The following is a 13,948-nucleotide window of genomic DNA, read 5'->3' as shown; positions in this document are numbered from 1 at the left end:
ATAAATAAACTTACAAAATAAGGCTAACTTGTTCTTTTTGTCACGGCCAGGGGTGTAATCTGGATCCTCATCTGAGTCATCCACCAAACTGTCTTCACTGTCATCGGGGGGTAAAAGCGAAGTTGTGTTGTTATGTCCTTCTTAGTCGACAATGTGACATCTGACAAAAATAAACATTGTTGTACAAAAAGCTTGTAGGTTGACTTTAATGCCCAATGTGCCATTTTTGGGACGAACTGAAAAAACTGCAGTTTTACAGTTGTGCCCAATGTGACAAATTTGGCACAAACCTAAAAAGCATCATAAAACATAAACTAGACATATTTTATGAACTAAAACTACTGTAACACACTTTCAGTTAACTATGTAAACTAGACCATATTTTATAAAAAGGGTACTTTACTTTTTATTTCTGCTAAATACAGGTATGAAGACTTAGAGGTTATGAAGAATTGGTGTTTACTGTGTATGGTAGATCTGCTCACTGGCTGTAGTTCACATAACTGCCACCAGGCAACAGCACAGTACAGTAAAATTATATTGAAAATAGTTCCATATGTGTCACAATGGGCATTTAAGGTTGTAATTTTCATTCTGACACTATACTACATGCATAAAATGGGTATGTGACAAATTTGGCACAGTGGGCGTTAAGAGGTTAAGGAGAAACTATCCTGTTATTGGTCTCAAGTTTACTCGATAAAGTTTCCCACTTAGCTTTGGTGAAGCTACATCTCTGCCTGAGAGAAGATTTTACCAGTGGAACCACCAATTGTCATAGGCTTAATATATAGGCTACAGGAGAAAAGCAAACATCAGGAGAAAACCATGGCGCACCGTGTCCATGGAATAAAATGTACGACTATCTTGAACATCATACACTAGGAAGAAAGTATTATTTTCAGTCCAGTCGATCAATCCCTTGTTATTCCCATCATCTGTTTAATATCTCCATTTGTGATGGCTATTGGAATCCCCAACATAAAGGACATGGTGTTTAGGTTATTGGCAAAATGTGTCCAACCAATGGATATTAGGCGGTGTAGTATATTCACTATAATTGGATGATTCAGACACCTTGGCTGATAATATAGATAGAGAAATCTTTATTTGCTATCATCAAGATAGAAACAGACTTCATGTACATTATATAGAGAGAGTAAAAACAAAACAACTAGTTAGTTAACAGAGTCAGTGCAGTTAATGCTATGCGTAATTTGGAACACAGTCTGTTTATTTCCCAATTACCATGGTCACTCCTAGGTTAAAAATTCATTGACACTATAAAACAGTATCTGATAGCCAAGATGTAACATTTTACTTAACACTTTTAGCTCCAAGGCCTTCAAGGATGCGGCCAAGGTAACTTATAATAGGACGGTTTTGCTATGAAGAACTTCAAGCAATGGGCCTTAATTTAAGTCTGTCCCATGTCTGGTGCAGTGTGTGTGTGTGGACATACTTGTTCTATTTTTTTTAATATCTTGCACTGAAGTGCAAGGATATTAAAAGTAAAGTGATGTCTTATTTTACCAAGAGAAGTTGAGGCTAATAAACCCTCTCAAACACTTAAACTGGGGACCAACGGCTTTAAGGTGGCTTCTGAAACACCAACAATGGCTGGGGAGGCGGACTGCTTGCAAATGCTCAGCAACATCATTAACACTAACATAATTTTGGATTTAGTCATGCTAACTGCGTTATAACTTAGAATATTAAAACTGTTAGAAGGATTTTCTGCACTGACACACTTTACTTTCCCAGTTGTGTCAGCTACGGCAAAACATTTTAACGGCCATTTCCTTGACCAAATTGACTTTTTAGTCATAATATTTTAAATTAACATTACTCGCGGAGTAACAGTGCGTACTACGGACTGCTGCAGACGCGAATAACACAACTTTCCAAGAATTATAAACTTCTCATTTGACTCTAAAACTGATATGGCTGCTTATAGATCACTATTATAAACTTAGAAATATAAATTTGCTTATCTAAAACAAGATACATTTATGATTATGTCCAGTTCCTAAAACTAACTTTCTTGTTATTAGGATGTTTCTCCTTGGTTAACAGCTGTTTGTAGAAATAATATAGACTAACCATTAATGGTCATTATTTCATTCGATAGGTGTGTTTACAGCTGACTTCTTGAAATGTACGGTCATCCCGGTCTGCTAGATCGGTAGAGTCTGGAAGTGCTAAGTAATTCTGTTTATTGTTTGTTGTTCTATTCTTTGAGTAGTCATTCAATCATTTGTTTATCTAGTGTGTTGTTCCTTGGTTCTCGGCTTTGGGATTGACGCTGAAAACGAACACTTGTGAAAAAATTTCAGGAGGAGGCGTGTGATTGTGATTGGTATAGGTGTATATAGATAATATTCTTATTTTGTTTTTGTAAGTATTTCTATTCAAAGTAGAATACATAAACGTGGATAATTTAGAATATTTGAATAAATTATTGCAGTCCAAGTACCATGACTCTCTTATTTACAGTTGTTCTGACTTATTTTGGAATTTTTCAATAAGATAGGTTAGCCTGTAAGGTTAATCGTGGTTCTTGGAATAGTTATTATGATAATCAACATTAGTGGGCAGCAAAGTGGGCGAATGATGTACCTGCTATGGGACAAAATTCAAGGTTACAGTGTAATAAGTGGCCACCTTGACAATTTAATTGAACCAAATTATCGATTAGAAAGACTGAATACAAAATCTTTCAAATTATTATTATTTACAATTCATTATTGCTGGCTGTTTTTAATTTATTGATTAACAAAATTGTTCTAAATTAATTCAAGCAAATTAAAATCATTTGTATGGTATTTGAGTAATGGCCACTAGTACAACGTTGATGTATGTGTGTTTGTGTAATAAGCTGCCAGACACGTTTATCCTTCACCATTGCAAAGGAGTAAGGCTGCAGCTCTAACCGAGAAGTCATGGTTTCGTTTCGGGGGAAGTAAAAAAACATTTGTAAGTGGGTTTGGTCTGTTTTCTTGTAAAAACGTTTAGTACTTTTTATTGAAATGACATTGGCGTAGAAAGAACCACTTAAGAAAAAGACTGTCTTGTTTATTACATTTTATACACATAGCGTCGATAGTTTTTTATTCATTATTAAATTGTTACATTTTTAGATATAAAATCACTGTAATTTGAAATACCTACCTGTATAATGTAAATGTAATTCAATTCGACACCTTAGGGCTGCAGTATAATATGCGGTCACCACTACAATGGAATCATCAATATTCAAGATTATCTAAACCACCAAAACCAAAATTTAGAACCGAAATATTACTTTCAACTAAGAAGTAGTATTTTGGAAGGGGAGATTTTAATAAATGGTATTATTCAATTACTATTATTAAACAATTCAATATACTATACGACTTTTATATGTACAAATCGTACACAATAAGTATATGAATGAATGAATGAATAACGTTTATTCCAGCAGTTTATATGTAACATATATACAATGGTTCTTAAATGAAATAGCTATTATTATATATACAGCAGCTCATATATGTAGAAGAAATGTAAGAAAAATGTAACGAATAGCACAATGAAAATAACAATACTGGAAAGCCTACATGGGCAATCTGCCTGTGCGTAGGCCTAGTTGCATCTAGCCGCCAACATAAAATTTAAATAAAACGCTGGAATGTTAGTAGTAGAGTAAAAATAAGGTAAAAAAGATAAAGGGGGATATATGTCTATTGCTACTTGAATTTTACTGTGTAAGTGACTGTTTTTAATCAAGCGGTGGAAACAAAATAAAAATGGTATGTGCTGCTAAGCTCAAATAATCAATTTATGGAGAAGTGAGATGAGAGAGAGAGAGAAAGAGAGAGAGATAGGGGTGTGTGTGTGTGTGTGTGTGTGTGTGTGTGTGTGTGTGTGTGTGTTCGGTTAGTAATAGTAACAACGTCATGGTCAAGGGTCAGGTCCCCTGTACCTGGCAGTGATAATGATCTCCGCCCCTGATACGCCTAATTGCAATAGCCACTCATTGATACGATTTTTAAAAACTGACAAGGATTGTGCGTTAAAGAAATTATAAGCGTGAAAGAATCTAGAAATATTTCTGAATAGTATATTTGATATGTAATACGAATTAGTTGTGGAGAAAGATCTATATAGTTGTAAAGTGGCTATTCCTGTGTCACGGGCATATCGGGTGTTATATGAATGGGGAATTTCTGAAAAGATAGAGTGAAAGTGTGAGAACATGTGAACCATGAGAGATTTTATAAATAACTGACGAACTGTAACGATTGATAATTCTTGAAATAGGGTGTCAGTAGGGTAACGACGATTTTTGTGAAAAGCAAGTTTTAGCAACTGTTTCTGGCATAAAAACAGGCTATTTAGAGTTGTTTTGTAACTAGCTCCCCCCCAAGCGATATTTCCAAATGATAGCATAGACTGAATGTAAGCGTAGTACCCTAGCTTTATCTCACTTGCACCAAGGACATCGCTCAGCTGTCTGAAAGCAAAAATCAATCGACGTAATTTTTTAACTAAGTAATCTACATGATATGACCATGTCACCCTATGATCAAAAATAACTCCTAGATATTTGTAAGCAATTGTTTTATCTATGCTTTCGCATGTACATGAATCATTCATAAAATTTCCACAGCTATGAATTGTCAAATTTTTCAAATGGTAGTCAGAAATAGAGCGAAGAGATATTGGCAAGAATTTTGTTTTTGAAATATTAAGCGTTAATATGTTTTGATCAAACCATTTCTTTAACGTCATGAGGTCACTCTGAGCTTTCCTTCGCACTTCTAACCAGTTATTACCGTTTACAAAAATTGAAGTGTCATCTGCAAATAAAAAAAGTTTACTGTTTAAATTTATTTTCGAAATGTTATTAATGTAAATTAAGAATAAAATTGGTCCGAGAGTACTTCCTTGAACAACTCCATAGTCCACTAACAATGGATCACTAGCGACCCCGCAGACAGAAACAAATTGAAATCTATTACTAAGATAGCTTGAGAACCACACAAGGTATCTATATAAGTTAATATATAATATAATAAGTTAAAGTTAGTATATAATAAATTACCATAACAAGAAGAATCTCGTACATTACAATTTTAAATACATAAATTTTACAATAGCATTACAAAACAACAAAACCAACTATGGCCTAGACTTAGATATCAGAGAAACCTTACAATATTTATAACTTGCCCAGCTTGATATTAATAAGTATCCACTTTTGTGAAATGGTGTAAAGAATTCTCCCCATGTGTTACCAGGAGCCAAATCCACATGTTGAAGTTGCTTAAACAAATCTCAACTTGTGAGAATTATCTTACATAGTTTCCTCATATTCATCGCCATTTTCAAAGTCTCAAAATACTAGTTACAGTACTTCTTGTTGTTTATTGTTTATATTAAAATTACTATAACTGATAAGTTGAAATCATATGCTAAGTTAAATAAATTGTAATATCGAATTATCCTTCGAATAAAAACAATCGAACCATTTAGTAATAGCAATCAAATAACGAGTGTAGGGTGCTAATTAAAGTCTACCCTTTTGGAATCACTACAGAATGATCTTATAGATAATGACTGTAGCCTATATAGTTTATAAGACCATAACTTTGTGATTGTCTGTAAAGTTGACTAGCATTGATACTACATATAAGCGATTTTGCTGGTAATCTCCAAGATGGCTGCAGTATAATAAGCGGTGACCAACACAATCGAATGATCTGGAATCATCGATATTCATGACCGTCCAAAGGACTGAAAGCAAAATGTCAGACCAAATAACATAATAGATATTTCAAAGAACAATTAGTTTGGCTGGTATTCATTGTTAAAGATTAATATATAAATATTAATATAATTACAACAAAACAATAACATTTACTTACCTTACGTTTTTTCAAGGATAAACATGACTGCTTGTGAAACAACGAAGACACATAAGTCATTGTTTTTGCCGCTATTAGTCAATAAAGAAACACATGATTTTAATTTTGAATTTATTTCCAAAACACGTTTTTATTTTGAATAAGTTTGGAACGATGATGTTGAGCTGCATTACTTTTTAGTCTTTAAAAATGTTAATATAGGGAAACTATACTTTTATATACAACAGAAATGAATTTGTTTCGGATCACGTATACTAATTAAACTTTAAAGTCTTTTGAGCAGCTTAGTACTTATGATTACTTTAGCCAATCTGAAATTGTATTGCTGCAGGTACTGATGCCATAAAAACTACATTAATTAATAAAAATCTCCCAGTTTGTTTGATTTAAAGTAAAATAGTACATGATTCTTTTGTATATTCATAATATCAAATTTAGAATGTTAAAAAAGTCTTCTCAACTGTTTTTTGCAACGTCGTGTTTGTTCTGACTTTTAGCGAAACACTATTTGATTTCCTCCTTTACTCTAGTTTTCATCTCGTCACTAAAAACAGGATACTTTGTTTTTTGAGGAGCTAGATCCTTTTCTTGAAGCCATTTAAAACATTGATCAGTGTTTTTAAAAAACATTTTGAGCCAATATTTGAATATTCATTGCAATTATTCTTGTCGTTGTCACTAGCCTCCTGCATAAACCTAAATAACGGCTGGTAATGACGTCATTAGTCTAAATAAAGAAAGCTGGCAATGATTATTATAAATATGTATAGGTCAATTGTCGCATTCAATAATATCGATATTTAAAATCGATAATCATCATGTGATTGTGTTGTTGGCTGCTTATTATACTGTAGCCCTCTAAGATTGCCAGTATTTGATGCCAAAGAACTTTAAAAGGATGCATATAATATATTGGCTGACAGTTAATCATCCTATTATGTTTGAGCACTTCATCCAAACAGAAAGTATTATTCTTTTGATTTTATGTAGGCCATATATATATATATATATGTATGTATGTATGTATGTATGTATGTATGTATGTATGTGGGTACTTTCTGATTAAACAGAGGCCATCGATAATAAACGGGATTTAATAACTTTGGGTGGACAGTTACACAATAAATACTATGGATCATATTTGTTTATCATCTCTAAACAATTATCACGTTATAGGAATTGTTATCTGCTTGGGCAGTCAAATCAGTGAAAGTATGTCAAGTCGAAGGTCATTAACTGCAGTGCTCTTATCAGATTCGTGTCTCGGTTTATCATACATAACCTAACTCTGTAGCATTGTTACCTTAGTTTTCGTACTGTACACTTGTTCTAGTGATTTGTAGATAGTACAATGAGTAATGTTATTTCGATTTGGGATTTGCCAAAGAGCGAGGAAGAAGCTGTATCGTTTTTACAGGATGTTTGCCGTCACTGAAACAATGTGTGAATGGTCATAACATGAAATTGTATTTTACTACTAATAATCCATCTTGGCAATGTAACACTATACCGTGCCAAAAAAATTGTACTTAGTGTGGATACATGGTTTTTTTTACAGTAGGCTGCACTTTGTCACAATGGTTCGATTTCTATATTGTTGGTGCGAACAATTAACATCCATATTTTGGTGCGAGCAACAATGTTTTCGCCACACTTATCGCCGACCGTGTCGAGTTTTGGAATACCCAATTGTAAATATGTGTTTATAATTTTGTAAAATACTTAAAGATATAGTTTTTGTGTTCATAATCGAATTTTACTTATATACCTACTTTCTTAATTGTTAAACAGGTGGCCTCCTCAGAAAGTACCATGTATGTGTGTTTATGTATATACAACGTGTTCATTTTAGCTGTGCCACCAATTTACCAAGAAAATAAAATAAAAATAACAGATGATAAATAACGGAATAAATACATGTTTACTACTTTCATGCAATCTACTTCAGTTAATAAGCTATAACTTTCATTGTAAACCTTAACAACCATTGTTTCTATACAGATGAGCCGACATGTATGCAACCAATAAATATTTGCTTACAGGTTTATTTATTGAGCATTAATTGTGAAAAAAACCACCGGTTAGCTAAATCAGGGTTAGCTACACAGTGACATTTTTAAGGTTATAAAATTTTATCTGGAGGTATAAAAAAAATTTATGCATGTGTTTTTCGTTTGTAAATGTTAACTCGCCGCATGGTACATTATCCAGAGGTCACTATTTTATAATGGATTTTTTCTTATTGGAGACATAAAAAACTGCATTATTATAAAGAACAACTTTTTTCGACTTACTAATGATTTCATTGGTTCTTGTTTTCTGCATCCCAAAAGGAAGCATAGTTGGCGAGAAGGATGCTACTCTATCCCTATCTACTATATCACGTTCCAAATCGTCCAAATTTTTTGTCATCAGGTCATGTTGGATGATCTGGCACTTAATGCTCCTGGCCATCAGTGTAAGCTTCAGTGTCGCCTTCCTTCACTTTTGGTGAAAAAAGATGAACATTAATCGAGCATTGCTTCCTTTTAGGAGGCAGAAAACAAGTAACAATCAATCAACAACAATAACAACATCATAATGACATATAATTTTCACAATAATTCAAATAAAGTCTGTTCTGTGTAATAATGCAGTATTTTTAGGTTCATGTGAGAAAAACCCTTTTTGAAAAATAGTTGCCTCTAGTTAAAATACCATAAAATTCGTTGTGAAATTATTCCTATTAAAAATATACCATTCAGTGCCAGAAAACTAAATACCTCCATATATTTGTTCCTTATAAAATTGTGGTAATTTTTTTAAATCTTGGATTTTTTAAAATATTGATCTTACCATCCCTTAAATGTGATTGAAGCTAAAAGTTTAGTGGGAACTTTCAGGATATTTTATTTATATCATGTAAATCTTTCTTTTGCGATAATAACAATATACAGTTCTGAAAAAAATCAATAAAAATAATGATACATTATTTAGGCAAGGCATGTGGTTTGACGATTTGTTAGTATTTTAAAGGTTTACAAAGTGCTGAAAACAGGGTGGCCATTACGAACTTTTACCATGCCACCAAATCTGACTAGGGTTAAAAGTAAGGTTAAAAATAGTTGAAGCCCAGCAGGGAGTACTTATAAAATTTTTACTTTGGCCTTGTGAACCATGGAAACAATGAAAAGATACACAGAATAAACATGTTTTTAAACAAATGGATTCCAACATGCTTAAACCAACTTAGTTTGAAAACATGTTCACCTACAGAATCATATAGTACTGCAGGGTCCTAATTATTTGAATATTTGAACTCTCTTCAACTAACTGTCAATAAATGATTCAATTTTAAACATTCATTCACAATAAATGTCTGCTTTTGAATTTAAATTTAAAAATGTTGAATTAATAACAAAAATTTAATTCTATGCTTCTCTCTCTCTTTTACTGTATTAGACAGTTCATAAGTATTTATTTTATATTATTGATACATAGCATGCGTCACATAATAATAATTTTATATTCATTAAAACAATAAAATGTCTTATGCTAATGATTTAATTTTGAAAATATCATAAACAATATCGTTTTTAGTTAACATTAAAAGTTGTAAAGCAATAAAATTAATATACAGGGGTGCTGAAAAGTCCCGGGACGGTCGAATAACTTTTGAACTAATTACAATATAAGAACCAAAATTTACATCAAGCTTTTGCTCATATAAAACTATTATTTTATGTATTTCACCATGATATTCTGCTTATGGGGGACGTCCCGCTAGGGGTTGGTAAAAATTCTTAAATAGAAGCATAGGTCGAGTCAGTCGTACATCAAATTAAAGCTCTTTTTAATTGAAACATTTTGGCGAAAATCTGACGTAAAAAAGTTGACGCATTACAAAATGGCGGACACTCAAAGATTATAAAATTCAGAATTTTTCAAATGCAAACATTCTGGTTGTTAGAGAAAACTGAGACACTTAATATTTTATTTTACTTCTTTTACTTCAAATCACTTACCAAAACAGTTATAACAAATGTTCAAAGCGTTTGCCTTCAGTTTGCTGACAATATCCCAATCGATTGTAGAACGCTGATATCGCATTGTTTATCTGGAAATTCCTTATCAGCAAGTAAGGTTATTACCTTCCTTATCTGGGAAAAGTATCATTAAACAGATGCCTTACCTCATCACATGATCTAATACGGTCACCAAACCCGCGCATCATTAATAAAGTTATTCTTTCTCTCTCGGAAAGCGCCATAGCAAAATAAACTAGCACTACTGAAACTACTTGCAAAATTAGGGCTTGAAGACTTCTAAGTGACTGAGTTGATAAAACAACTGTATCTGTCAGCTGGCAATTTCATTGTTGTCTTTTTGGTCTTGTTTGCTCCAGCTGATTACCTTCCAGATAAGGAAGGTAATAACCTTACCTGCTGATAAGGAATTTCCAGATAAACAATGCGATATCAGCGTTCTACAATCGATTGGGATATTGTCAGCAAACTGAAGGCAAACACTTTTAACATTTGTTATAACTGATTTGGTAATTGATTTGAAGTAAAAGAAGTAAAATAAAAGATTAAGTGTCTCAGTTTTCTCTAACAACCAGAATGTTTGCATTTGAAAAATTCTGTATTTTATAATCTTTGAGTGTCCGCCATTTTGTAATGCGTCAACTGTTTTACGTCAGATTTTCGCCAAAATGTTTCAATTAAAAAGAGCTTTAATTTGATGTACGACTCGACCTATGCTTCTATTTAAGAATTTTCACCAACCCCTAGCGGGACGTCCCCCATAAGCAGGATATCATGGTGAAATACATAAAATAATAGTTTTATATGAGCAAAAGCTTGATGTAAATTTTGGTTCTTATATTGTAATTAGTTCAAAAGTTATTAGACCGTCCCGGGACTTTTCAGCACCCCTGTATAATAAAAAATAACTTTGGATGTCAACGCACCTGTACTATTGCACATTGAAGCTAGTGAGATGGTCCATGAATTCACCAACTGTATAAAATGAATGAAACACTAAAAAGTGTTGCAATGCACTTTTGAACTGATTTAGATCATTTATTAATTTTATTTCTTCAGAGAGGCCATTTAGAAATTTTATGCCAGCTTGAGAAGGAAGTTGCTCATATCTTCTGAATCTATGCTGAGCAGATCTGAGATTTTCACGATACCTTGTATCGTAGTTGTGAATGTCGTGACCTCGAACCATTTGGCTCTTAAACCGACAGTGTACAGTAGTTTCCAGTATATACAAACATGATAATGTTAGTAGTATTTTGAGCTCCCTAAATGAACTACACGACTCTCTAAACTTTAATTTAGCAATATTTCTGATTCTCTTCTCCAAGACAAACAGTTTGTGGAAGTCGCTATTTGAACAGCCACTCCACAATATAATACCATAGGATAAATGTGGGTGGACCAAACCGTAATAAGCACAAACACTGTCCACATGGTTCCTCCAAGTCAACCCTCTATCGAGGTGTATTCCCAGGAATTTTTTGTACAGTCAACTTCATCCAGGACCTTCTCGTTCAACATCAAAGCAGGTCTGTACTGAAATGGTGCAGTGCTTCCACAAAAAAAACCATGTAATTTGTCTTCGAACAATTAAGTTTCAAGTTTATGTTTTCAAAGTATTGGGTTCATATATTTAATTCTTCGTAAGCTTAAATTTCAACTTGAAATTTTGATTTGCATGTGAAAGAGAGAGTCGTGTTAAATGTTTTATGTTTTGTGTAGGCCTAATACTACTACAATTGATACCTTCAAATATGACCAAGAAATAGATTTATTTTAACAAATTTGTAATAGCTATGTAATGCAGTATATCAACTAAGTTATGTATAAAAACGTATTATTTGATGATCTTTAAATGTTACTTAGGTAGCTTCCACTACGTGATCTATCTAGTGATGGCAGAGAGCAATGAAAAAGAGACAAAAAATGTTGAATCACAGAAGGATGATGATGACCTAGATTCACTTTTGGACAGTAAGTAAATTACCGTAATCATCCTTAATCTTTAACATTTGAACAAAATATAGTGTTCTTGAATGTTTTCATGTTAAAAGCGGCTGTAGTGAAATGACTGATTTGTAGCCCATAAAAACAATACTAAACTTCATATATTTTTGCTCCCTTATTTTTAGTTGTAGCATTATGGGAGATGTCCCATTTTAAAGATATAATTATTACGCATCCAAATGCTTTTTAGTTTGATTTTTAAGGTACATATTTTTGATATATGTGAGTGCAGATCTTTTGTGACCTGTATTTATTTAATTCAGATTTAATAATTAATTAGTGTTTATTTTTATTAAATGCATGTTTTAGAGTTAGTGTGCATGGAGTTTCAACACAACATAGTTGTTGTGATCCCCGACTTTTGCATTGTACAATGCTCTGATATGATTTGTTTATTTTAACCTAAATTGTAGTTATGTGTTAGGTTAGTTATTCACGTGAGGAGATCAGGTTGTAGATCTTAAAATGAGTTTTACTGATTTACTGAGTTTTTGAATTATTGAACAATGGCAAATGTCCAGAAAATCCTGTTTCCTTCACAATCCTTCTACCTCAAAAAAACTTGAACAAAGGACTTTTTAAATATTTTAAAATGAAAATATTAATTATAATATTAGTATTTAATTACAAAAATTCAGTGGAGTCCTGCTAATCTGAACATGTTTAATCCAAACATCCGGTTAATCTGAACAGGTCCGGGAGGAAATCATTATATTTATTTATAACTATAATACACAGATATAGCAACTAATTACTTACAAAATGAAAATGGGTGCATAATTTTGTAATAAAACTGATTTAATACGTGTACAGCATTTTATTAGGACTAATTGTGTACGGTGCAGTACAGTACATAAATAATGAAGTTTGAATACAGTACCAAATTGAAACTTATAGGTTAAGTATGAGTTAAATTAAGGAGTACAATCTGTTCCGTAATGCCTGGAAAGTCAAATGTGCACTACAAAAGTGAACTACGGTGTACTACGGTAAGTTACTAAGCACAGTTATGTTAAAATATGGGAAAACACTTGAATATAGGGAAGACACTTGGAATTGGGAGCTTTAGGCATAGTCATATGATGTCAGTTATAATTATATTGTGCAGAGTGATTAAAAGTATGGATACCATATTAACTTTTTAAAGACCGCGTCTAGAATAACCAAACTCAGTATACCTTTGTAGAGTACAAAACTGCACATATCGATTAGTATCTTAAGATTGCCCCCACTCCAAAAATACCAATTGTACTGACCTACAATACCCAGCCAAATGTTTTCAGAGAGGGTTAACGTCAGACCAGTACCCACAGTTGTGCCAGTTTAAATTTGCCGTTTAGGATAAATTACGCTTTGTCTGTGAAAACAATATTATTTATTACTATTGTATTATTATAAATAATCATCATCATCATTTTGGCGATTGAATCCGTCCTCAGAAATTACCTGAAAGAAGTGTATTTTGTAAGGGTTAAATTTGTTACTGCGCAGAAATTCACATACTGACATGTAGCAGATATTTAATATTTTTAAACTAAATGAGTTGGAACAATGGGATTCTCTACAAAAAATAGCAATTCAAATGTTTATTGACATTTCATAACTAGTAGCTTACTGTGGTGTTCAGGTTTTGAGGAGAGACCTTTAAAACAATGTATAATTTGACGGGGTTTTCGTTAAAAATTGTTGAGGCGTGCCCAAAGTTTGGTATTTTGGGGTTGGCAATCTTGTGATAGTAATTAACCAAAAAGTGCAGTTTCGTACCTACAAATACCTAAACGATCTGATGTGATGAATCTGGAGATTCTGGCAGCTGTTTTGGTAAATAAAGATGTTCCTGAAGTTGACCATGGTGGATGGAAACACACTGCATGTATGCTGACAGTGGAGTGTCTCTGTGGCTCTGGCAGTACCGAGTGATAGCATCGTTGAAAACTTGGCACTTATGGGGTTAAAAGTGCTCAGGCGTAAAATAAATACCATAACAAAAGTTTTCTTCTGTGCCAC

General features: G+C 32.8%; 1 protein-coding gene across 3 annotated transcripts in view; it reads left to right on the top strand.

The window, feature by feature from the left end:
* Positions 1-2,084: 2,084 nt before the first annotated feature.
* The window catches only part of LOC124366125 (peroxisomal biogenesis factor 19), an 84,763-nt gene continuing 72,899 nt past the window's right edge, over positions 2,085-13,948 (top strand). Inside the window, exons 1-2 of one of the 3 annotated variants that reach the window (XM_046822407.1) lie at positions 2,085-2,205; positions 11,801-11,908. In XM_046822407.1, the coding sequence (XP_046678363.1) occupies positions 11,830-11,908 (79 nt within the window). In that variant the 5' untranslated portion in view covers positions 2,085-2,205; positions 11,801-11,829. Of the gene's footprint in view, positions 2,398-11,351; positions 11,464-11,800; positions 11,909-13,948 lie in introns of those variants that run through there. The other 2 variants (XM_046822405.1, XM_046822404.1) reach the window with 2 other exon arrangements.

The sequence above is a fragment of the Homalodisca vitripennis genome, chromosome 7, assembly GCF_021130785.1.
Source record: "Homalodisca vitripennis isolate AUS2020 chromosome 7, UT_GWSS_2.1, whole genome shotgun sequence".
Taxonomy (NCBI): Eukaryota; Metazoa; Arthropoda; class Insecta; order Hemiptera; family Cicadellidae; genus Homalodisca; species Homalodisca vitripennis.
The sequence above is the reverse complement of the archived record's forward strand: the minus strand, read 5'-3'. Positions and strand labels throughout refer to the sequence as shown.